This window comes from Polypterus senegalus, chromosome 10 (assembly GCF_016835505.1).
Source record: "Polypterus senegalus isolate Bchr_013 chromosome 10, ASM1683550v1, whole genome shotgun sequence".
NCBI classification, from domain to species: Eukaryota; Metazoa; Chordata; class Cladistia; order Polypteriformes; family Polypteridae; genus Polypterus; species Polypterus senegalus.
Genome location: NC_053163.1, coordinates 172,086,036 through 172,110,053, shown reverse-complemented (window position 1 = coordinate 172,110,053; position 24,018 = coordinate 172,086,036). Strand labels below are relative to the sequence as shown.

Genomic DNA, 24,018 nt, shown 5'->3' with positions numbered 1-24,018 from the left:
AATGCCTTTAGAGTTTCAACATCCTGTGGTCTGTGAGGTCTTCATCTGGTCTTCAGATCCTTCTGATGTTTCTTGCTCTGTGAGCTTATCCAGATGGTAATTGAGATGGTCTGACCGCTCGGGTCTTGTGATGTCAGCAGCATAATGATTGTTCGATTTAAAAATTAATTTAAATTTGATAGTAACAAGCCAGAGGTCATATCTTAATATTAATAAATAAATAAATAAATAAATACATTTATATAACCTTTTCCTTACTGAATGTTTGGTGTATGCAAAGTCACTTGAGTTAATTAAGGGCTGAAAAGCCAAGAAGTTGGTGAAAACTTTACTCAGTGATTACCACCATTATGAGAACATTATTGACGTCTTTTTTGTTTTCCTTGATTCTACTTTAATATTTGAATATATTATTTGTATTGTTATATATATTTCAAAATGCTCTGTATAATGTATGTAATATTTTGTTTTCTAATTTTAAAGTTTTCTAATAAATTATTTTTGCTTTGGAGTGAAGTAGGATTTACTTTGTAACTCAATATTGCAAAAAAAAAAAAAAAAACTGTCAGCAAAATATAAATAACTATACTGGAAACTTCTGAAGTTATCCAGGGCTTCCCACTCCACAGCCTGCGTCACGTTCATTCTTCAAAACTTCGATGACTTCCCTACAGGAGCCATTTTGGCTTGGCAGGCACTGGAGTGGGCGGGGCAATGAGGCAATATGGCGAATGTGGGCGTGGCCTCACGACAACCGTTCCAATCACGCTAAGTGATCGGGCTAGTCGCGTGTGTCTGCTTGACCGTACGAAGAGTTGTTCTTATCTTTCGTAAGTTTCACATTTTATTTCTTTTCTTGACGTTACCGTGGTTGGATGGTGCTTTTCTTTTTGCGTTACTGATTATTTAAACTTTAACGACTCAGAATATCCCGGGGTGGGGCAGGGAGGGACGTCTGTGACGTAAAAAGTCGGTGTTATGTCGGGACGCGCATGGCTTGTCTCATTTGAAGTTCTGGATGTTCCTTCATTTCGGATATCACTCTAGTGTTTTTGTAATGTTTTTGGTCATTGTTTGTTTAATCAAAGTAAAAGCGACATGCGACTTCATAGACATCCGCATTACAGGACGGTGCGACCAACTTGAGAGAAAAAAACGTTCGATTTATTTAACGCCACTGTCGGTAGAAAATCCTGTTTATTACTAATTTCTCTTTTCAAAAAATTTTACAAAAGACTGCTTTAGCCTTATAGCAGCTTCGGTAGATTAGCCAAAATTAGACCGGCAGCTTAAACCTGTTCAAAACTTAGGGGGTGCTCAGTATTTCACCCGTGGCCTGGCATTTCCGGACAATTCTTTGAGTAACAGCCGGGCCGAGCAGATGACTGGCACTAAACCTCTCTGCTATGGGCCCTCTTTTTTAACTGAGTCCATAATAAATCCAGCAGGTTAAAGCTTTCTGACAAGGCAGCAGTCCCAAATTTGCCTTCTAAACATTGTTACAGGCAGGTGGCACGACATGTAAAGACATCAGAAAGTCCTCACTGTGTGAAAGTTTGCATGTTCTCCCTGTGTCTGCATGAATTTCCTACTGCAGTATAAAAACATGCAGGTCAGGTGAATTGGTGTCACTAAATTAACCTGTGTGTATATGCTTACCATGCAATGGACTGGTGCCAGTCCAGGGTTTGTTCCTGCCATGTACGCTGTGCTAGCTCAAACCTCCCCCTGCGACCTTGGTCTGGAATAAAAAAAGGTTAAGAAAATGACATAAAAATATTACAAAATTATGTTCATTTTTATCCGGTGGGCATTGAGTGTGGCTCTGCTGCCCAAAACTTCAAAGTCCTTATTTTTGAATCCAGGTCTGGTTGTTGTTGGTGTAAAATTTGCATTTTCTCTCATATGTAGGTTTTTCTGACAGTGCTCAGATTTCTGAAACCTATCCAAAGTCAAGAGAGTTAGGTTCACTATCAGTCAAATGTCTGAACAAACCCAGAAAATGTAATGTTTTTGCTGAAATTTGATACCTTTTTGTTTATCGTGATACCAAAATACAGCCAACATCTTAAACAAACCTCTCCCTCTAATTTCACTCTGGTCTAATGATCTCTGTCCTCTGGCATGATATATTCAGGAAAGTCTGATTTTTTTTTACTTTTTTTGCTTCATGAATACCAGTTATCAATTTATACGATCTAAAAAGCTGTACCCCTGCGCCTCAGAAATATTTTTTTTTGGGTCAAAATTGTCATCTCTGTTCACTTGTTTTACCTAGCACTTCTTTTGCAAAAGTTCTGGCACTGGCTCCCCTGTCATTTCTCCTTGGACACAAGTCTGTCACTTTCTGTTTTCATTTCTTTTTGTGACTGTTAACCCCGATTCCACTTTTATTGTCCCTCTCACTTCTCACCAGCGTGATTTGTTCTGTCTTGCCACTTTCAGTTGTTAAATTACTGCCTGTCTCTTCATGGAAAACCCCAGAGCATTTTAGTTTTAACAACTGACATTCCTTATTTTTTAACTGAATCACCCTTGAACAGTTCTCTTGCTAATGCTTCAGTTAGGTTGATTTAGAACTGATCTGCCTTGACTAGGCCTGAGTAAAAAAAAAAGATTTTCTGATTAATCATTATTTTTCGTGGAAACAATTCAGTATCGGTTCTTAAAGTGTCAAGGTCAATCTCATGAATCTCTATCCTGCTCAATTACTATATGTAGATTTTTGCTTATTTTGTTTTTGGCGGCTGATCAAAGCAATTTACTACTTTCGCATAATGGTGCGTCCTCGAACTGAAATAAGCATCTTCAAACTTAAATCAGATGTGTGGACTTACTACGGATTCAAACAGTGGGTTTGTAAAGAACAACTGGATAAAAGCAAGGCCATATGCAAGTTGTGCAGCTTAGACGTTAATTATTGTCGTAACTCTACAAATTTCAGAAATCTGTTATCTCGATGTTGCCCAGAAATGTTGCCTTAGTCAACATTCAAACAAATAGACCCTAAAAATCTGCACTGGAGACTGCAATTTGTTCCAAGAGTTTGTTTTAAGTTTCCTTGTGCCCAAAAATAACAGAATTTATAGCAGTTTTTATATCTTTATATATAATACGCTACTGTGGCTGTTCAGGTGTTCGTTTGTCTGTCCAGGATTTTAAATCACCTGTAGCTTGAAAACCGTTGGACCTGAAATTTGGTACACATATACTATGTGACATTTACTATCCGCTTTCGGAGTGATAATTGACCTCAAAGGTTATTCCTTTTTTTAATTTTATTTTATTGTAGAAGTAACTCTCAGCAGCAGCCAGCAGGGTGGCCGTGTGGCGCATGCGTACGGGCGCCGTTCTCATCCCTACCACCTTCGCCATCACTTCCCCTACCTCTTCATATCTTAAATCATTCTTGAGGCAGATTGAAGACTTATGTGCCAGCATAAGTGAAAAATTAAAGAAAACGTACTAAGTAATTGCAACACAAACACTGACTTAATCAGTTTTAACGCGAAAAGATGCCGACTAAAGAAGAGAAGAAGCGGGCCGATAGGGTGAAGAAAAGGAGAGATGCTCATGAAGCAGCAAGTGCATCAACCTCTGAGCAAACGAATGTTAAACGTACAGAGAAAGAGGATGAAAACTATTAGTCAAGTGTATTCACTGCACCTTATCATGCAGTGCAGCATTACTGGTGTAAAGATAAGAGACCCTAAGGATAAGAGACCCTTCAGCTCCTCTCTTGGCAAAGCAAGCGGGGAATTGTTGGAATTTTCAGAGCAGCCTATGATATAAAAGTGAGTGTATGCTCAAAGCAGCCGACTTGAAGTAGCTCCATAATAGCAGCATTATCAGTCACACTGGCCGGTTCTTATTCTTTTATGTTCCAATCATTCAATGCCGCTGTCAACAGGCATCAGCTCTAGATCCTCATGGATCCTCTTATCAGTTATACACCTAGACCTTCCCCATCTTCTTTTTTTCTATCCTGGTTAGATGTAGTTTGTACTCTTCTCTCAAGGTAGTAATGGACACTTTTGAATGAAGTCTTTAGCTTCTTGGTAATCTGTCACATGGAATAGGCTTCATTCTGAAATTAAAAAAAGAAAAAAAAACAATTCAGACGTGAGTGTCAGTATGCTCAGCGCCCTAGGAACCAAGTTATCCAAACTATTGCATAATATTTTAGTAATTTTTACCACTAATGCTGATCTTTCCAGTCATAAAATAGGTAATTTTGATAGCAATTGATGAAAAGAATTCATAAGTAATTGCAGAATTATGGTATTTGCCATAATTCTCGAGATATTTTAAAAAAAAAAAAATAATTTGAGCGTTCCTCTAGAGTGTCTTTTTCGATTTGGCTCAAAAACTAATCCTATAACAGGCGTAAGTTTCGAGTTTGGTATTGTCCCATCCAGCCGGTTTTAGCTCTAGACCATCCTCAAGAAACTATGACACACAGACAGACCCATCATCGAGATATCAGTGTTTTCAGTATCCAGGGACCCTAAAATGTCGAGATCGGTCGAAAACTGGAAATCGAAATTTTTGACAACTCTAAAGCTTTTGCTCCTCCCCCTCCATGGACGATAGATTATCGTGGGGAAGGGTCCAAAGCAAAAAAAAAAAAACACTAGTCTGACTTGTTATTTTGAGAAAGCTGTATCATTTTAGAAATTTTTGAATCCAGAGAACTTTAGGAATGCCAGTACCTAGCAACCCAAGTGAACAGAATAACAGGTATCAGTGGTGCCAATGTAGTAACAAAGGTTTCTCAAATAACCAGTTAGCATTTATGTTTCTCTCTGTTATAATAAAAAGAAAATCTTGGGTCGAGACGTCATTTTCTCTGAGACACTTTAATATCCCACGATACAAGGCAGTGAGACAAAAGGACAGCTGCTGTACAGGCTTTTAAATGTTTGAAGTGCTGCAAGACATGCAGATCACGCAGCACGGCACAAGCAGCAGCAAGCCAGCTGATCGAGCATAGAGGGGGTAAAAAAAAAATGTATGTGTTTCTCATGGCATCACCATTTAAGAGGGGGTTTTGGAGGAGCGACTGCATCCCATTAGCTTGCATTCAGCCCTCCTCTTTACAACGCGAGAGGAAGAAACGTGAAATGGCTGGCACATAACGTGCCCTGGGGGTGGGCGAGCGAAGCAGCAGGGGGCAAAGCCCCCTAGTGACTAATTAAGGACTTTATCATCAGGTCACTGAAGAAATGGTCGCTGAAATTGGAACATTGCAGTTATACGTGAATAATATGTTAAAAAAAATCAGTAATTTCCAGAAGTAATATTCATTAGCAACACTAGCAATGACTTGGCTATATTTTTAAATCAATTTAATGGTATCTTGATAAAAATAAGGCATACATTTCTGTCAAAAACAGGAACATTTATGAGTGTGTCCAGGCTTTTGACGTGTAGTGTATATTATGGATGCTGAATTTCCTTAGTTTAAGTAATTATGTGTGTGTGTGTGTGTATGAATGAATGATTGTGTCCTTTAATGACCTGGTATCTTATCCAGGGCTCCATACTTTGGTAATCCTACTCTGGATAAACGGTATAGGTGGTTGGTTGGCTATAATGCAGGTTGCTTGGAACGAATGTATTTCCTAAATCTACTTTATGTTCATGGAGAGTATCCTGGTCATATTAGGCACAAAGACACCAGCCTATTGCAGGGCATATCCATGTGTATACTCACACCAGGCTGCATTAGGTTGACCCTTTAAACTATTCTGCACATCTTTGAAGCATGGGAGTAAAATTGGAATAGGATGAGAAAAACTTGCAAAGACACGAGAAGAATGTGCAGGCTTCACAGACTCAGGGATCAAGCCAGGATATGACCTCAGCCTAATGGAAAGGGCAGGCAAGAAGCTCAGACCACTGCTTTTAAAATATCTGGTTAGAATGGAGTCAGCTGTTCTCCTTTGGTCTTTGGGGAGGGTCTCAGGGTTTTACTCTGCACCTGTTAGCTTGTTGAAAGGTTCACTCAGAGGGAGAGTTGGTACTCATGTGTTATAAGCCCCCCACCCAACCCAGATAGCGCTTCTCCATTCACTTATGCGAAGACCCTTTCAGTGTTATACTTAATGACATTAGAAACTTTGTGACAGAAGTAATGTTTCAAAAGTAATTAAAAATCAAATTTTACGTATTCTTGTTTTTGTTTTGTAAAAATCAAAGAAGTTTTTCTCTTGCCTGTGCCTGTGGTGGGATTATAACACACGAGTATCAGATAGTTTCACTTCTTGCTAGATTTGATTTTTAATTTTACAGTTTATGCTCTCTGTTGACCTACAGTGTGAAACCAGGCAAAATTTTGAGTGTAACAGTTGTGTTCAGTCTAAAACCGGGTTTATACTTCACGCGATGTATGCTGTAGCGGATGCTCCTGCCACGCAAGCGTTTTACTGTTTATACTTGCGCGTGTACTTTACGTAAATCTGGAGGAATCCAGCAGATGGCAGTGTGAGATATCATCACAGTGAGAACAAGTTTGGCTTCGCTGTGTTGTGAATTGCCTGAAACATCCATTAAATTCCGATGACACCTTACCGCAATATCTCTGAAAAGGATGTTTAATGATTAAATCCATCAATCCAGGGATGTGTCCATTCCAGCAAGCATTGGGCACGAGGCAGAAACAATCCCTGGAATGGGCCTCAGCTCATCGCAAGGTGAATACAAGCAGACACATACACTGGCGTCATTTTAGCGGCACCAAATCCCCAAATCTGCATATCTTTTGAAGGAAAGCGGAACACACTGTGGAAACCCACCAGGAAAACATGTAAACTCCAAGCAGGGAATACCAGCGACATGACTCCCTGAGAGACAGCAACGTTACTGCTCTGCCACCGTGTCACCACCATGTGTGTAATTATTAACAATATTCATTATTTAAACAACATTAATGATTTATCTGTAAAATGTAACATATATGCTTTAATGTATTTCATCATGAAAGTGATATCAAGTATAAATCTAAAGATTCTAAATTTGCAGAGAGTTGGAATATCATACATTTAATGTGTCCTGTGTTGTTATCTATTGCTGCTTGCCGCTGCTGTCCGGTCCAAGAAGCTCGTAGCGATTAAAAACTGGGATGACGTTTACAACGGTCTGCTTTAATAATAAACTAAACTACGAGGTTAAAGTGGAGATTTTGAGATTAAAGCTGAAATTTCCACTTTAATCACAAAATACATGTTTTTACCATGTCCTTAATTTTTTTTTCTCTGTGGCTGTACATTATGTTGCTGTTGTGAAGTTGCAAAAAAAATAATGGCACAGAAGACGGTATGTGAGACTTTTAAAATGTATCGTGTCATTACAATCGGGGATATGCGACGCTTGAATATAAAAACACTACGAATGCATTTGTATGTCAGCATTTTGCTTCACCACATCGAACCATTCATCAAACATCGAAGCGCGCACATTGATCACGTAGGATCCGCATAGAGGCTTTCTGTCACATGTAGATAGTAACCAGAGACTCTGACGTAACATTACAACTTTTGTCACACTGTGCCCCCCGACTTTTTGCTGGTACTGCAACTCGTGCACGCATCGTGTTAATTTCTGAGGATCTGCTCAGAGGAACCATGATACGGGTGTGTATGCGTTCTGAGTGTGAAGTATAAACGAGCCCTAAGACTGGTTTACTTAATAGAGTAAAAATTCAAATATCTGATGTTGAGTCTTCAAAAAAACTCTCTTAAGGAGCATAATGTGGGATGGGTAATTTCCCAACTATGTTTAATTCCCTGGAATTACTGTTTTACATATCTTTATATATAATACGCTACTGTGGCTGTCCATTTGTTTAAATCACCTGTACCAAACCGTTTGACCTATTGACCTGGCACCGTTCTCATCTCTACCACTTTTGCCGTCACTTCCTCTACCTCTTAATATCTTAAATCATTCTTGAGACAGATTTAAGTGAACAATTAAGGATTACATACTAAGTAATTGCAACACAAATGCTGACTTAAATCAGTTTTAATGCAAAAAGATGCCGACAAAAGAAGTGAAAAAGTGGGCTGCTAGGGTGGAGAAAAGAAGAGCCGCTCAGGAATCGGCAAGCGTATTAACCTCTGAGCCAACGAATACTAAACGTACAGAGAAAGAGTATGAAAACTAGGAATGGTCAAGTCAAGTGTATTCACTGTACGTTACCATACAGTGTGCCGTTACTGGTTCTAGCATATTCTGGTAGCCTTCCCATGTTCCTTCCTTCATACGTGGCTATTCTGTAGTCTGCTTTTTCTGAAAATTGACTTGGTTCTCTAAGTGGGCATTTCCAGCCTCTTCATTTTTGATTGTCTTTTCATGTGATGTCAAGGTGATCTTACAAAACAAATTCCATCATCTTTTTTTTTGTAAATGTCTTTTTATGTTTTGATGTACAGTATTACATACCTCGAGGTACAGTGTCCTCCATACTATTTGAGGGCAAAGACACATTTGTTCTTGATTTGCCCCACTGCTCCAAAGTTTAAAATTACAAATGAAACAATTCAGACATTGTGATTAAAGAGTTTCATTTATGGGCATTTGCATACATTTTGGTCACACAACACTTTTTTTAACCTGGTCCTTCCAGGTCAGGGCACCATAATGTTTGATATGAATGACATCACAGGTGTTTGTGATTCTTCAGGTGCGTTTCATGGCTTCATAAGATACCTCGGCCTGCTTCTACCCTTTGGGGTCTGAAGTTTCCATTGTTCATGAGGAGTAAAGCTGTGCCAATGAAAGTCTATGAAGCAAATGAAACAAGAATGAAATCATTGGAGACCTTGGAAAAACCTTAAGATGTCCAACATCAACTGTCTGGAATATCATGAAGAAGAAAGAATGCACTGGTGGGCTCAGCAATCACAAAGGGACTAGTAGGCCAAGGAAGACCTCCACTGCTGACAGAAGAATCCTCACTATGGTAAAGGAAAAAGCCCCCAACACCTGCCCAACATATGTGAAACGGTCTTCAGGAAGCAGATGTGTGTGTGTGTGTGTGTCAGAGACAACAGTCTGCAGAACACCTCATGAACACAGGCCAGATTAGAGTTTGTGAAAAAGGACTTAAAAGAGTCTGCAGAATTCTGGAAGAAGGTCTTGTGGACAGACGAGACAAAGATGAACCTCATCACAGTGATGGGAAGAACAATGTGTGGAGATGACAAGGAACTGCCCGAAATCCAAAGCAGACCACCACATCTGTTAAACATGGTGGTGCTGGGGGTGTTATGGCTTAGACATGAATGGCTGCCACAGGTCCTGGCACACTTCTCTTCATTGATGATGGAACTGTTGACGGCAGTGGCGCAATGAATTCTGAGGTGCATAGAAACTTCTCATCTGCTCAAGTTCCAGTAGATGCCTCCAAACTCCTTGGATAGCGCTTCATCCTACAAACATACTGCTCAGGCAACACTGGAGTTCTTCAAAGCTAAAAAATGGAAATTTTGGTCCAGATCGATTACCCGATTTCAATCCAATTGAGCAGGCCTTCCATATGCCGAAGAGAAAACTTAAGGGGACAAGGCCCCTACAAAACAAGCAAGAGCTGAAGATGGCTGCATTAGAGGATTGGCAGAGCATCGCCAGAGAAGATCCTCAACACCTGGTGATGTCGATGAACCACAGACTTCAAGCAGTCATTGTATACAAGGGGTACAGACAAAGTCCTAAATATGACAACTTTAATAGACCTGCCATTGCTGTGTCCCTAACATTATGGGTCCCTGAAATGTGGGGACCACGTAGAAAAAGTGGTGTGTGACTGAAATGTATGCAAATCCCCTTATGTGAATGTCTGCAATGTGCATTTTAATCATGTCTGAATTGCTTGATTTGTAATTCTAAACTGGAGGAGAGCAGAGTAATTATAGAGTGTGGTGACTTGTTGCACATTGGTTATACCCTTCATGTAAAGGGAGAATTTCATCATACTCTACATGTAACAAATCCGTGCTTGAACTTGAAAACATAATAGCCATTGTTCTAATGTACAGTACCACGTTAGTGCTTTGCATGGCAATTAGATTTGCATATGCAGAGAATGGTGGGACATCTATTCACCCACACAGTTCTACTAAAATATTTATGAGCTTCAGACCTTATTGGGATGTTAAGCGCTCTGTTTTTTATTTCTTATTTGTTCATGTCTAAGGGGAGCGGTTTGGGTGGTGTAGTTTAACTGAATGAGCACCATGACATTATGGAGACTCTCCAGACACCAGGGCCTGTCCCTTTAAGTGAAAGAGTTCAGTTATGACTTGAGCTGGTAACCAGAGTGCAGTAAGTGGTATTGAAATAGGAATGTTCCTGTATACAGTACCGTATACTTTATAAATGTTTAAAAATAAAAAAAGTGATGGAGATTAGCCTGTTTAAACATTAAGATATTAGGAATGTGCTTGTATGTACATATTATATAGTAAGGATCAATGTCCTAGAGGCAAAGGTCATGTTAGTGATAGCAAATTTTCACAGCAGATGTATCCTGTTATACCAGCTTTATTTCAGTAATATGTTTAGTTATGTTTGTGTCAGTAGTTTAACGGTTAAGTGTAAGATGCTAATGAAAAGCTTTATTAGAGGGCTGATTGGCTAAACGTCTTTTGTTACTTTGTAATTCTTGTATTGTTAGCACATTAGACATATGGTAAGAGTTTATAAGTGGATTCTTCCTTTATTTTTTGAATTTGAGATGAAGAAAAAAAAGACCTAGAATTTATTTAGCTCTTTTTAAGACCCCTAAACCACTTAGCATGGGGCTTTCAGTCACTTTAACCGCCACCAATGTGTAGCACCCACCCGGGTAATGCAGCCACTTCATGCTAGTACATAATACAAACATAGCATATATATAATTTTTATTTATTTTTTTTTCATACACACACACAGGGGTGGTCAAAAGTAGGCTTACAGTTACTCATATGGAAAAAGACATGCAGGCTATGATTGCTGCACTCAAGTACACTTTAAAAATAATACCAACAGGCAACTGAGCTCTGTTTTGCATACATTGTGTGTGTATATACCGTAAAAAAAATATCAGTGGTCCAGATCTAATTATACATTTTAATTATGCTATAACTGTAAGTTTATTACATAGAGAATTCACAAAAAATTATTTTTGTTGCCAATAGATGGCAGCACCTGCCCTGCATTCCAAAATGGTGGGGAGACGGCTGTCAGTCGAACAGCGGGTGCGATGTGTTCGCCTTTTCATAATTGCATAATTAGATCTGGACCACCCTGTGGGTGTATATGTGTGTATGTATATATATATATATATATATATATATATATATATATATATATATATATATATATATATATATATATATATCTTCTTATATAATACGCTACTGTGGCTGTTTGTTTGTCTGTCCATGATTTTCAATCACCTGAAATTTGGTACACATATACTACATGACGTCTACTGTCTGCATTCGGAGTGATGATTGACCTCCAAGGTTATTCCTCTTTTTATTTTTATTTTAGTTTTTTGTAGAATCAACTCTTGGCAGCGGCTAGCAGGGCGGCCGTGCGGCACATGTATACCGGTGCCGTTCTCATCCCTACCACCTTCGCCGTCACTTGCCCTACCTCTTCATATCTTAAATCTTTCTTAAGTCTTCAATCTGCCACAAGTGCCAGCTTAAGTGAAAAATTTAAGAAAATGTACTAAGTAATTGCAACACAAACACTGTCTTAATCAGTTTTAATGTGGAAAGACGCCAACGAAAGAAGATAAAAAGCGGGCTGCTAGGGTGGAAAACAGAAGTGCTGCTTAGGAAGAAGCAAGCACATCAACCTCTGAGCCAACGAATGCTAAACATACAGAGGAAGAGGATGAAAACTAGGAATGCTCAAGTCAAGTGTATTCACTGCACGTTATCATACATACATATCACACAGAATTTTGACCCTTGTGTTTGTTTATTTATTTATTGATTGTGTGCTGCAGTTTGTACACCAGTGCCACCTGCTGGCTTAGAGCGAATGAAACATCCGAACAGACAGAAACCAGATCAGCAGACAAACTGGCCATTGCTTAACATCACTTATCCGCTGCATGCTGCTTCTATCTACTGTCTTATAAAAAAGAGTATGGTGCGCTTTTGCATTGAGGGGTGGTGTTGGGTGAGGCTTGATCAAGAGTGGAAGTGCAGCGCAACACAAAGGAGGGGTTGTTTAACTCCAGAAAGAGACCTTTTTAAGTAATCAAAAGAAGTTGGGACACCTGTACAAATTGTTTGCTTCAACTTGCAAGACTTCATTTATTTTAATTGTTGCAAAACATCTGTAGATTGTAACCTATTAATTGTACCCTGAAGAAGGCTCATTTGTAATATTCTGAAATCTCCTTTTTTCATTTTTTTGCTAAACTAAACTTTAAGTTTAAACCTCTGGCAGTTTATTACTTAGCTTTTCACCATTTTAGGTCATTTATTACATTTCAGCTGATTAAATTTGAAGAAATACTGGAGAAACTAAGGTTTTCTAAAACTTTTGACCAGTAGCGTGCGTATGTATGTGTTTATGTCTGTTATGTATGTATGTATACACACAGCTGCTTCAGCTTGTTGTGTTCACAAAAGGGACATGCCATTAGAAGTTTGTGCAGAATGACTCCTCTCATCTTTAAAAACAAATATCAGCAGGGTTATGCTACACCCTACTAGGCAGTAATGTGGACAAATCCATTTCATAGTCTGGATCAAATGTATCGACTTTAATTGTAATGTGTGTCCATCTTGCATTTCTTTTTCACATAAGTCTCCCGACCTTCTCTGGCTTTTCCACTCCGTCTGGTCATATTGTATGACACCTGTCAAGCAGCAAATCATTTCTGAAACAGGAGGTTTAAGCCGGTTCACTGCAATAACAAAAAACTTACCATAAGATGGTTAAAATATCTTAAAACATTTTTACTTACTGACGGTTGTACACCTGAAATGACAATGAAATATCTCCTCTTTTGCAGGTGCTGAAGCTTTCCAGCCTGCTTCATTGCTGCTGAAACAAGCAAGCTGCTGTCATGAACCAACGACACTGGCTCCTTTACCTTCTGCAGCTGTTCTTATTGCCGGCCTCACTGGCCCAACAGTACTCGTCTGAAACAAAGAAGTCCACGACATTTCCATGGTTTCGGGAGTTTGTCGGCGATGTCCTGGAGAAGGGCCGCAGTGGTTTGGAATTGTTGTTGGGCCGTGAAGTTGTGGACACATGCTTTGAGGTGATGAATCACAAGTTTTTATCTTCAGCATCTTTAACAGTAATCGCCAGATTTGCTACTGCTTGGACCTGCCAACAATGCATATACAATAGTCTGGTTTGGGGTAGGTGGGGTGATTATTACAGTGTTGCCCACTTTTGCCGTTTTAATTTTGGTGTGGGGATGTCCCTGCTACTGCAGCAGTGTAGGTTTGCTACATTATTAGAACATTAGAACACTCTCTAGACGAGAACAGGCCATTCAGCCCAACAAAGCTCGCCAGTCTTATCCACTTATTTCTACCAAAAAAACATCCAGTCGAGTTTTGAAAGTCCCTAAAGTTTTACTGTCTACCGCACTACTCGGTCGCTTATTCCAAGTGTCTATCATTTTTTGTGTAAAGAAAAACTTCCTAATGTTTGTGCGGAATTTACCCTTAAAAAGTTTCCAACTGTGTCCCCGTGTTCTTGATGAACTCATTTTAAAGTCACCATCTAGATCCACTAGACTAATTTCCTTCATAATTTTAAACACTCCACTCAGGTCTCCTCTTGATCTTCTTTTGCTCAAACTGTAAAGGCTCAGCTCGTTTAATCTTTCCTCATAATTCAACCCCTGTAGCCCTGGAATCAGCCTGGTCGCTCTTCTCTGGACCTTCTCTAGTGCTGCTATGTCCTTTTTAATAGCCTGGAAACCAAAACTGCACTCAGCACTCCAGATGAGGCCTCACCAGTGTGTTATAAAGCTTGAGCAGAACCTCCTGTGACTTGTACTCCACACATCAAGGCGCTATATAACCTGACATTCTGTTAGACTTCTTAATGGCTTTTAAACACTGTCTGGAAATCGATAGCTTAGAGTCCATTACGACTCCTACATCCTTCTCATAAGGTGGACTCTCGATTTTCCGACTGCCGATTGTGTATTCAAACCTAACATTTTCACTTCCTGTGTGTAATTCTTTCCATTTACTGACGTTAAATTTCATCTGCCACAAATCTGACCAAGCCTGTATGCTGTCCAAGTCCTTTTTGTGATGATATAACGGATTCCAAATTATCTAGTAATCCACTTATCTTGGTATCATCTGCAAACTTAACCAGCTCGTTACTTATATTCCTATCTAAATCATTTCTAGATTTTAAAATTAGCAGTGTTCCCTGCACGGACCCCTGCTGGTCACCACTCTTAACATCGGCCAATTCTGATGAGGTTTCTCGCGCCATCACCCTCTGCTACCTGTGTCTGAGCCAATTCTGCACCCACTGCACACCACACCCTGAACTCCCACTTCTTTTAGTTTGATGCCCAACCTCTCATGTGGCACCTTATCAAATGCTTTCTGAAAGTCAAGATAAATAACATCGTATTACACGGTTGCTACTTCTTGATCCCTGAAGTGAAATTCACTTGCTCTAGCATTAACCTAGAGTGGTGCAAAATTGTCAAAAAAAAAAAATTGCAAACTATTCCATAAGTAATAAGCATTAGTATAAATACAACAAAAATGATGTAATTTAAAGAAATGTAGGTTATGATAATAATGATTATTAATTACATTTATATAGTGCTTTTTGTGACAAACTCGGAAGTATTTTACAGAAACAGAAATAATATTAATAATTCTTGACATTTATATAGCAGTTTTCTTACTTCTCAAAGTGCTTCCATGATTGGGGAGCCACTTCAGCCACCATCAGTGTATATCATGTAAATGGCTGGTACGATAGCAGCTATTATTGCGGTCACAGCATATTAGCTATTAGGTGGTGAAAGGGTGCGAGAGATATTTGTCCACTGAGAGACAAGGGATGGGAGCCAAAATGAAAAGAATGTGATGGGCAGTTTAGCCAGGACATTGGGAAACTAAAGATGCCCAGAGATCTTTTATGACCGTGCAGATTCAGGACTTTGGTTTTGACGTCTTTTCCTTAGGAGCGTACCAGTTTTTATAGCACAGTGTTCCCATCACTGCATTGGGACATTGGAATCCCACACACACACCACTGGGTAAGAGTAGTAGCAGCCCAAACTTTTTCTTGGTGGTCTCCTATCCAGATACTGGCCAGACCCAAACATGCTTAGCTTCCGACGGATTACTTGTGCAGGTGGTATATTATGGTATGGTTACGGGAATTGGCATTGCTGAATTGGCCTTAACGTGTGTATTTTCACCCTGCAGCTGGCCAGTGCCCTGCCCAGGTGCTGTTCCGGCCTTGTTCAGGTCTACGGTTGCTGGGATAGGCTCTAGGTACCCCACCCTGGATAAGTGGGTTAGGAAGGTGGATGGATGGATGGATATTAAAGCCAATAACAAATCATTTGTTTAGACAGTAACAGGAATTCTGCCTTGAACTAATAATTAACAGGACAGTATTCAGCCAACATTCTCCTGTAGTGCTTCTAAGAATTCATCTGAAATTGGCAAGGCCGTACAGCTCCAAGAATGCTTAACAGTTTACAAGTTTATCTCTTAACCAGTGAAGCATTTCAACTAATACTATACATGCAGATTAAACACTCTTGTGGTGGTGATTAATTTTCTTCAAAATTATTCGTGCATTCTTGAAACAGTGATCATACCAGAGGAACATTAAAGGATTACTTTATCCAAAAATTACATTTTTTACGTGACTTACTTCACAGGATTACAAATGAGGACATTAGAGGGTCAGCTCAGGTTAGATGGTTGTTTGACAAAGTCAGAGAGGAGAGATTGTGTTGGTTTGGACTTGTGCAGAGGAGAGATGCTGAGTATATTGGGAGAAGGATGCTAAGGATAGAGCTGACATGTGAAGGGTGTAACAGAGCAAGACGACGAGGACAGAAAGATGATCCGCTGTGGCAACCCCTAATGGGAGTAGCCGAAAGAAGAAGATGACGACTTCGTGTAGTTTACAGATACATGGAGCTTTATTTTTTAAAATTGCACAATATCAGCATTATGCCAAACTCTGTACCGGTAGTTAATGGTTGTTACATACCGGCTCCTCAAGCTGTAAACCCAGAGGGAACACCCTCCAATCTGCTCCATATTATATTATGCATGCCTGAACATTCTCAATACTCTGAGGAGAGAAATCTCGATTAATCAATTATGAGCCTCGGAAGGACCTTGGTGAAACCATGTGGCAGTTGGGCTGCATCTGATGAAGCAGCAAGGAGGCAGGCGAGGGAGTTCCCTGTTTTTTGCATCGGTATCATTTTGGTACCGTTATTGAGGGGCGAAAGCTGGTATTGGTGCTGAAGTCCAAATTTTAATAATCAATCCCAACACTAGTCCAGCGTTGGTCTCTAAATGGCGTGTCTTTTCTCCTTGAAAAGGAAAATTCTTTTTGGCAGTCACTAAAAACAACACAGGTTAAGTGACATTAAAGAAATTAGTTTTTGGATGGGTAATTCCTTTAAAGTAGAAGTAAAGATTGTGCTGACATTTAACCTTATTTACTGTAGCAGATTTAGACACATGAGCTAAAGGGAAACACTGCTTATTAATAAATGTAAGTAGTTTATTCACTGATTAAATTAGGTGATTTCAGGGACGACCTACAATTTTGGTTATAAATTATTTTATATTATTATAGATTTTTCTCTTTGATCCAGTTCTCCCCTCCATTCCAATAAGTCTCCCTTATCTGCTGGTTAGATGCAGCACCGTAGCGTAGAGCTTGCACGGCTGTGCTGGGCAGATGGAATTAGGCTGAACATAAGACGTGCTTTGTTAGGCTGGATTTGGGTCAGTAATACATCCTTGTACTCCATTCCCTGCTGTTGCATGTTTGCTTCAATAAGCTTCTCAGTCATTAATCAGTTTGCTGCATGTTGCTCATTACATAACAAACTGAAAATTAATAAAGTGTCGTTGTAAAAGTCCCCATTCAATGTTAAGTCACACTTTTAAATGTTACAAGAAAAGTTTGGTTCCTTTTTTTTTATACACCTTTACAGGCCATATAGTGAAGTTATGTTCCCTTCATACTTAGTATGTGTTTGTGTAAAAAATACAGATATTAGTTTACGTTTTCCCCTTTTGTCCTCTCTACCATGGTGTTTATTACACGCTAAAAGCGGAGACTTTTGAAAATGTTTTCCAGCACTGTATTTTTATGAAAATTCCACTTACAGCACTGAAGTGTGAGTGGGCGAAAACTGAGTTTTTAAAAATGAAGAGTCTAAATCATGCTCTGATTGGTTTGTGCTTATTATGTAGCCATTCCCTGATTGGATCCTGCTCATGGCATCTGCTTGCGTGTATTTTATTCTTACAGTTTAAGTTTTGTTGTAATTATTACCTGAGAAATTTCATCTGTAGGTTGTCCTTTCCCAATTTTTTACACCACTTTAGGTGACAGATGATGCTTCTTTTTATGCTATAAAATGTCACTGTACTTGCATGGACATGACTCACAGAGTTGGTATTTTCCAAATATATATCTTTGTAGCCAAGAGCCTTTACTCTGGAGGTCCAAAGAAGTGTAGTTGACTCCAGTGGGCACCAATAGATTCCAGCTGCAGACATCCAGAGCTGTGCCCGGTTTCACTATGGTTAGATTTAGGTTATGGTAAAACAAAAGCAGAATAAGATTCAGAAGTGACGTGATTGATGTGTTTAATATTATGAAGGGAATTAGTCCAGTGGATTGAGACTGTTATTTTAAAATGAGTTCATTAAGAACACGGGGACACAGTTGGAAACTTGTTCAGGGCAAATTTCACACAAACGTTAGGAAGTTTTTCTTTACACAAAGAACGATAGACACTTGGAATAAGCTACCAAGTAGTGTGGTAGACAGTAAGACTTTAGGGACTTTCCAAACTTGACTTGATGTTTTTTTTTTTTTTTGGAAGACTAGGGGGCTTTTCCGGGGCACACTACACGCCAGCCACTTCTCATCTCTGTCTCTCGTGTTGTGAAGAGGGGGGCTGAATGCATGCTAAGGGGATAGGTTGCTCCTCTGAAACCCCCTCTTAAACAGTGATGCAAAGGGAAACAAATACATTTTTTTTACCTCCTCCTATGCTCAATCAGCTGTAACACTGTAAGATTATATTTTAAGTGGAAAGAATTTCCTTCAATATAAAAAAAAAAATTATTTAGTAACAAATTGCTATATCAGTCCCTAATCTTGTAACCATTTGAACAGATCCAATCATTTGGGTTGTGGGAGGGTTTCTGACTCCAATAACGACCACTAACCATTAAGTCAACTCTAAGTACTTGGATCTCCAGGGTAGAGGCTCCAGGCTGCTGAGATACCAGACTTGTATTTTCATCTGCTTTGCTTGACTTATATCTGTGTGTAACTGTCAGTGACAATTCCACGTCATCGTCAATCCAGACAAAACAATCCGTTTTTTTTTTTTGTATTCACAATTGCTGCTATCCGTGTGTAAACACATGTCATATGTGTTTTTGGATGTTTTGGTGTTAGCGGGAGATCCTTTTGTAAACGATGTGAAAATGCCAATGTATATGGGAGATTATTATGTAGAAATGGTACTTCTAATTGAAAACGTAGCCTGATAAAAATAGTGTCAGTTCTTGCTAGTGGTAAAAGGTAGTGACTGGCAAAAGAGGCACAATGATGGGCAGTGATCAGTCTGTGACTTTCAATGGGGGAAAACACAATACATGTACAAGGACGCAACATGTAGCTGCAGCTTGGACAGGTGAATCAGCCTTTTGAAGAGCACTCCAGATGTCTGAAGTTTTCAAAGGCCATGCTACAACAACCAAAAAAATAAATGTACAAAGATCTGTTGAAATTTCATCAACAGCAATGGATTAGTGTTCATTTAAACAATCCCATGGAGAAATTCAGATACATGCAGCAGCAGCAGCAGCAACATCAAAAACAGCAATGCAGACTCACAGGGCAGTTAAACCAACCAATCAATTGATAAATAAATAATTAGAATTAAACTTAACCAGTACACTGGGTAGATGCATTGAATTGCCTAATAGCAGTGGACAGAAAAGACCCTCAGAGGGGCACTTCTTACCTACCACACCGTGGTGGAACGAGCCTGTAGTTAAGAGTGCTCCAATACAGCTGCATTCTGGAGGGGATTTTTCATGATGGCATCCAGGTTTGCCTCCATCCCCTTTACCACAACAGTTTCCAGTATGTCCAGGCTTTGCTCTGTGTTGGAGCAGGCTTTCCTGATACCTTTGTTGAGGCATTGTGCTAATGATGAATCAACTTACCTTCGTTAAATTTCAAATCATAACACTGGGTAGATATGTTGCAATATTTGAAGTTCTTCCCTTTTGATACACAAGGTTATTTAGCAATACTAGTGCCTTGTCATAACTATTTTTATGCATCTTGCATGTTCAAAAAGATACTCACCCCAACCTCGTTCAGCACTGAAATATTTATAACTTCAGAGCATATCCTGCATATACTATAAAAATGAGATGGGTCTAACTGCAGGCTGCAATACCTATGATGGAGGTCAGGTAATGGCTGCAACGTGAGCCATGAAACGCCCTTTGATTCAGATACCTTCCCACAACCCTAATGTTAACCATTGTGTAACGGGGCCCTAATGTTAACCATTGTGTAACGGGGCCCTAATGTTAACCATAGTGTAATATGATGGCCATTTTGTGATGTTGTGGCACTACGTTACTGACATTATAGGTACTACGGTCTGCAATTACACTCTTGATAAAAACGCTTGCTTTTTCATTTCGCCATAGTAAAATGGGTGTGGACAGGATTTTATAACTGATAACTCAGTCAGTCATTTGGTTTATTTTTTTGAAATACTGTCTGTCCCAGCAACAACTAGTATTTTTCTATTGGGTCACATTTTCCAATGTAGGAAGTAACAAGCTTGTTGGTGCATCCAGTGTTGGTTCCAGCCATGTATTTTATACTGCTGGCCCTTGCAAATTTAAAATGGTTTAAGATTGATATAAAGCATGAAAAGAAGTCACAAAATGTCAGTGTATGGCTCTCACCATAGCCTTGTTATCTGTGGTTAGTCAAACTGTTTGGTATGCAGTCTTTGTGGTTGATGGCACTTTGCTCTTCCTCAGGTGTGAAAGGAAATGGCTTAAGAAGTACTTAAAAAAAAAAAAAAGTTGCCATTATTAAGAAAACACTGGAATAACTTGATGTACTGTTACTTGTATGTTGCAATTAAAAGCTTTGTAATGAGCTTTATGAGACTTTAAAGATCATCAGTTTAGCAGATAAATATAAATTAGAACATTCTGAATCAGTGCTTAATCTAGTTGAGGGTTGCTTTCAGCCAAGGCCTATCCTGGTAGAATCCAGCGGAAACAACTCTGAATGGAGTACCTGAAATTAGATTCGATCAAATAACACTTTATTAAGCCTATGAGGAAATTCAAATGCAAAAAGCAAGATAAACATAAAAAAACAAGAATACAGGACAGATGATCCAGCCAATCAATAAGTAAGTAAATAAAAATAAATTTAACAAGTACATCATGTGGAAGCATTGCATTGCTTGATAGCAGTGGTCAAAAAAGGCCCCTCAAAGGTGCTTTTCAGCACATCATTGTATTCCAAGAGGGGATGGAGGGACTATTCAAGATGGCATCCAGTTTTGCTATCATGCTCTTTTCCACAACAGTTTCCTGTGTGTCCAGGGTTTGCAGGCTTTCCTTATAAGTTTATTCAGTAAAGATGTTTGGCTTTGCTGCCAGCAACATTTTCTTCAGATGCTAATTCTAGTGTGATTTATTTATTTATTTTTTTGTTTGTTTCTCCTTTAGGCTATCCACAATGGCATTGTGCTGGTCTCAGGGACAGTGGCGACAGGTCTGAATTTGCTAGTCGTGCTGATAAAGGACCTGCTGCTGGCCATGGGCCTGGATGGTGAGTTGAACTAGGTAGTCCATTTAGATTTTTGTGCAGTGGTATCAGGATAGTTAGCTGTGAACTGATCCATGTATCTAAAAGATCATCCTCCTCGTTTAGCCAAGAAAAAGGAAAATTTAGAATACAAAAATGGTGTGTAAGGTTGTATGTACAGGTGGAGGTGGGCCTTGGGTTTTTAAAGGGTTCCATTCCTAAAAACATTCACTACTCAATTTTGTAAGTAATTCGGAATTTTTCTGAAAATGTTGCACTTATCGCAAAACCACCAAAAATACATGTTTTATTGGTTAGTTCACAAAAACGTGACTTGTTAATACTTTTCTTTTACTGTACTTTAACTCGCAAAAAAACTAAAGCACCATGGGTGTGTACAACCCCTATCAAAAATTATGGAATCACTTGGGGCCTCATGTATAAACAGTGAGTGTGCAGCATTTTTCGAGCTGCATAAAAACTCAACTTGGCGTAATGCTATGCACATTTTCAGGGTAGCCTCAGACCATGCATACGCACATTGCTACTTGGTTTTGTAAACGGGTGGCACTCAGCATCAAAGCAGTGGTACTGTTTCAATGGGGTTTCTTGTTTCCTTTTTAGATTCGCACCCATGACGTGGGCTTTATCAAATAAACCAAAATTAATTAAAGAGGTTCCAAAACATTGGTGCGATACACATGCAGAGCAGGTTAAAGATAATGAAAGTACTAAAATTCGAAAGTCTCAAAAAATGATAGTAAAGATTGCATTAGCACAAACAAACGGAAATTATTACTTGGTGAAATAACGGAACAGGGAAAAGAGATTAAATATATTGTTCGGATTTAAACTTTAAGTCGGAGACTTGTAGATTGTCTAATTCGTGTTACCATCAGGGAAAAGTACTGCTGCTTCCCAATGAAGAGGTGTATCTGTGAGAATTTGAAAGATTTGTTGTTTGGTGAAAGTGAAATCCACATACGCGAGCGGCAGAGACACAAACTGGCCCCCTAGTATGTATATAATATAAGTAATGTGTGTATATATATTGTGAACGTGGCCCGGGCACAGACAGGCAGACATGTTGTTTTCCACCACCACACGTTTATTTACAATTATATACAATGTTCACAAGTGCACACAAACCCCAAAGTCCTGGCCAACACACAATGCCTTCTCCTTCGGGCCGCCTTCTCTCTCTCTTCTCCTGCCTCGTCCTGCTTCCACCCAACTCCAGCCTCGACTGACGGGAGACGGCCCCTTTTATATTATCCCGGATGAGCTCCAGGTGTGTCCCGGCATTCCTCCCTGGACACTCCCCAGTGTGGTGGAAATGCCGGCTGTTCTCCCGGAAGCTCTCCGGGTGTCCCTTTCTTCTTCCCCAGCACTTCCTGGTGTGGCGGAAGTGCTGAGGTCCAGGGTCCCCAAGGCATTGGGGCACCCCCTGGCGGTGACCACGGGTCCCTACAGAGTTGGGCTTCCAAGCCCCCTACCCGTGGTCCCCAAAGCAACCAGGAAGGCAGCCCCCACGTGATCCAGGGTGGGCATTGACCCTCTTCCGGTCCCTCAAGGTGTCCCGGCCGGGTCGTTGCCCAATATATATATATATATATATATATATATATGTGTGTGTATGTGTATATATACATATATATATATATATGTGTGTGTATGTGTATATATATGTATATATGTGTGTATGTATGTGGAGATTCTAAGAGTCTGAAGATTTAGAGATTACTTTTAAATATTTTACACTGTTCAGTACACAGGGAGATTATTGTTGATGCAGATGATTTAGGGAATATTTTGATAATTACATGTTTTATTTTTTCATTAATCTCATCAGATTTATGTTATTGACTTTTTTTTGCAAAACTTGTTTTTAAATACTTTTCAGTACTTGGTTGTGGACGTAAATACAAAATCTATCCACCAACTCTAAGGGTGGATCTACACATTCTTTCTATCACATCTGCTTGCTGTTGTCCACTTAAAGGTGGATCCAATTTCTAAAAAATTCTTTTTCTCTCTTCTTCAGTCCAGTCCGTCTTACCAAGTTCCCAGCTCTTCACCCAGCACGAAGTAGCCACAATAATGGCCTGGGCCTTGATGGCTCTGATTATCTATTACTTGCTGGCAGCAGTCCTACGTAGAGTCCTGTGGCTGCTTCAAATGGCAGCTTTCTGCCTGGCATTCTTCTTCATTCTGCAGAGAGTGGAAGACCCCTACAACAAGGCTGCACTCCTACTGGTGCTGGTCACTTTGGCCGTCCTGCTTGGAGGGGCAGCAACCAGCTCCTCTCAGATAAACACTGCTAAATTGCAACGTGAGATTGAAAAACTGGAACATAAAGTGGGCAACCTAAGTAGTAAACTGAAAAGCTACTAAGAGTCGGATTCACTGTGACTGCTTAGTATGGCAGCACAAAGAATGGCACATGGCTATCAGTCCTTCACCCAGAAGCTGTCTGACAGTGTTTTGTATTCCCTGTGGGACAAGTTGTTACTAAAGCCACGACAAATGCATAAATGGACAAATTTATTTTAATTGGCCATCTGTATGAGCTATAAAACTCCTTTTATGTCTTTGAAACAAAGGGCCCAAAAGCATCATATTGCTTCATCATGATGCTTCTGAGACAGCGGTGCTGTCTGAACTTCAGCAAGGTGCTTGGGTCAGAGTGGCTTGTTTTTAATAAGTGTTACATTTAAGCTTTCTTGGGTTTTTATATAAGGTCATTAGGTGTGTAGGACCATGACGGTCATGTGGAAAATGTGTTACAAGAAAGAAAACCTTCTATATTTATGCTGTTTTATCTACATTTTAAGAATGAAACCTAAGTGTGAATTTGAAAATAAATAATTTACATAATACTGCAGGTTTGCTTTGTCCTTTATGATGGGTAGAGAATTGTTAGTCTTTTGT

General features: G+C 39.5%; 1 protein-coding gene across 1 annotated transcript; it reads left to right on the top strand.

Annotated features, from left to right (window-relative positions):
- The first annotated feature begins 732 nt into the window (after positions 1 to 732).
- On the top strand, positions 733 to 23,966 carry LOC120538095 (transmembrane protein 109-like). Its single transcript, XM_039767523.1, has 4 exons — positions 733 to 830; positions 13,025 to 13,276; positions 21,009 to 21,111; positions 23,132 to 23,966. Exons 2-4 carry the CDS (start codon positions 13,079 to 13,081, stop codon positions 23,479 to 23,481), a joined length of 651 nt encoding a protein of 216 aa, XP_039623457.1. The 5' UTR covers positions 733 to 830; positions 13,025 to 13,078; the 3' UTR covers positions 23,482 to 23,966.
- Positions 23,967 to 24,018: the final 52 nt, after the last annotated feature.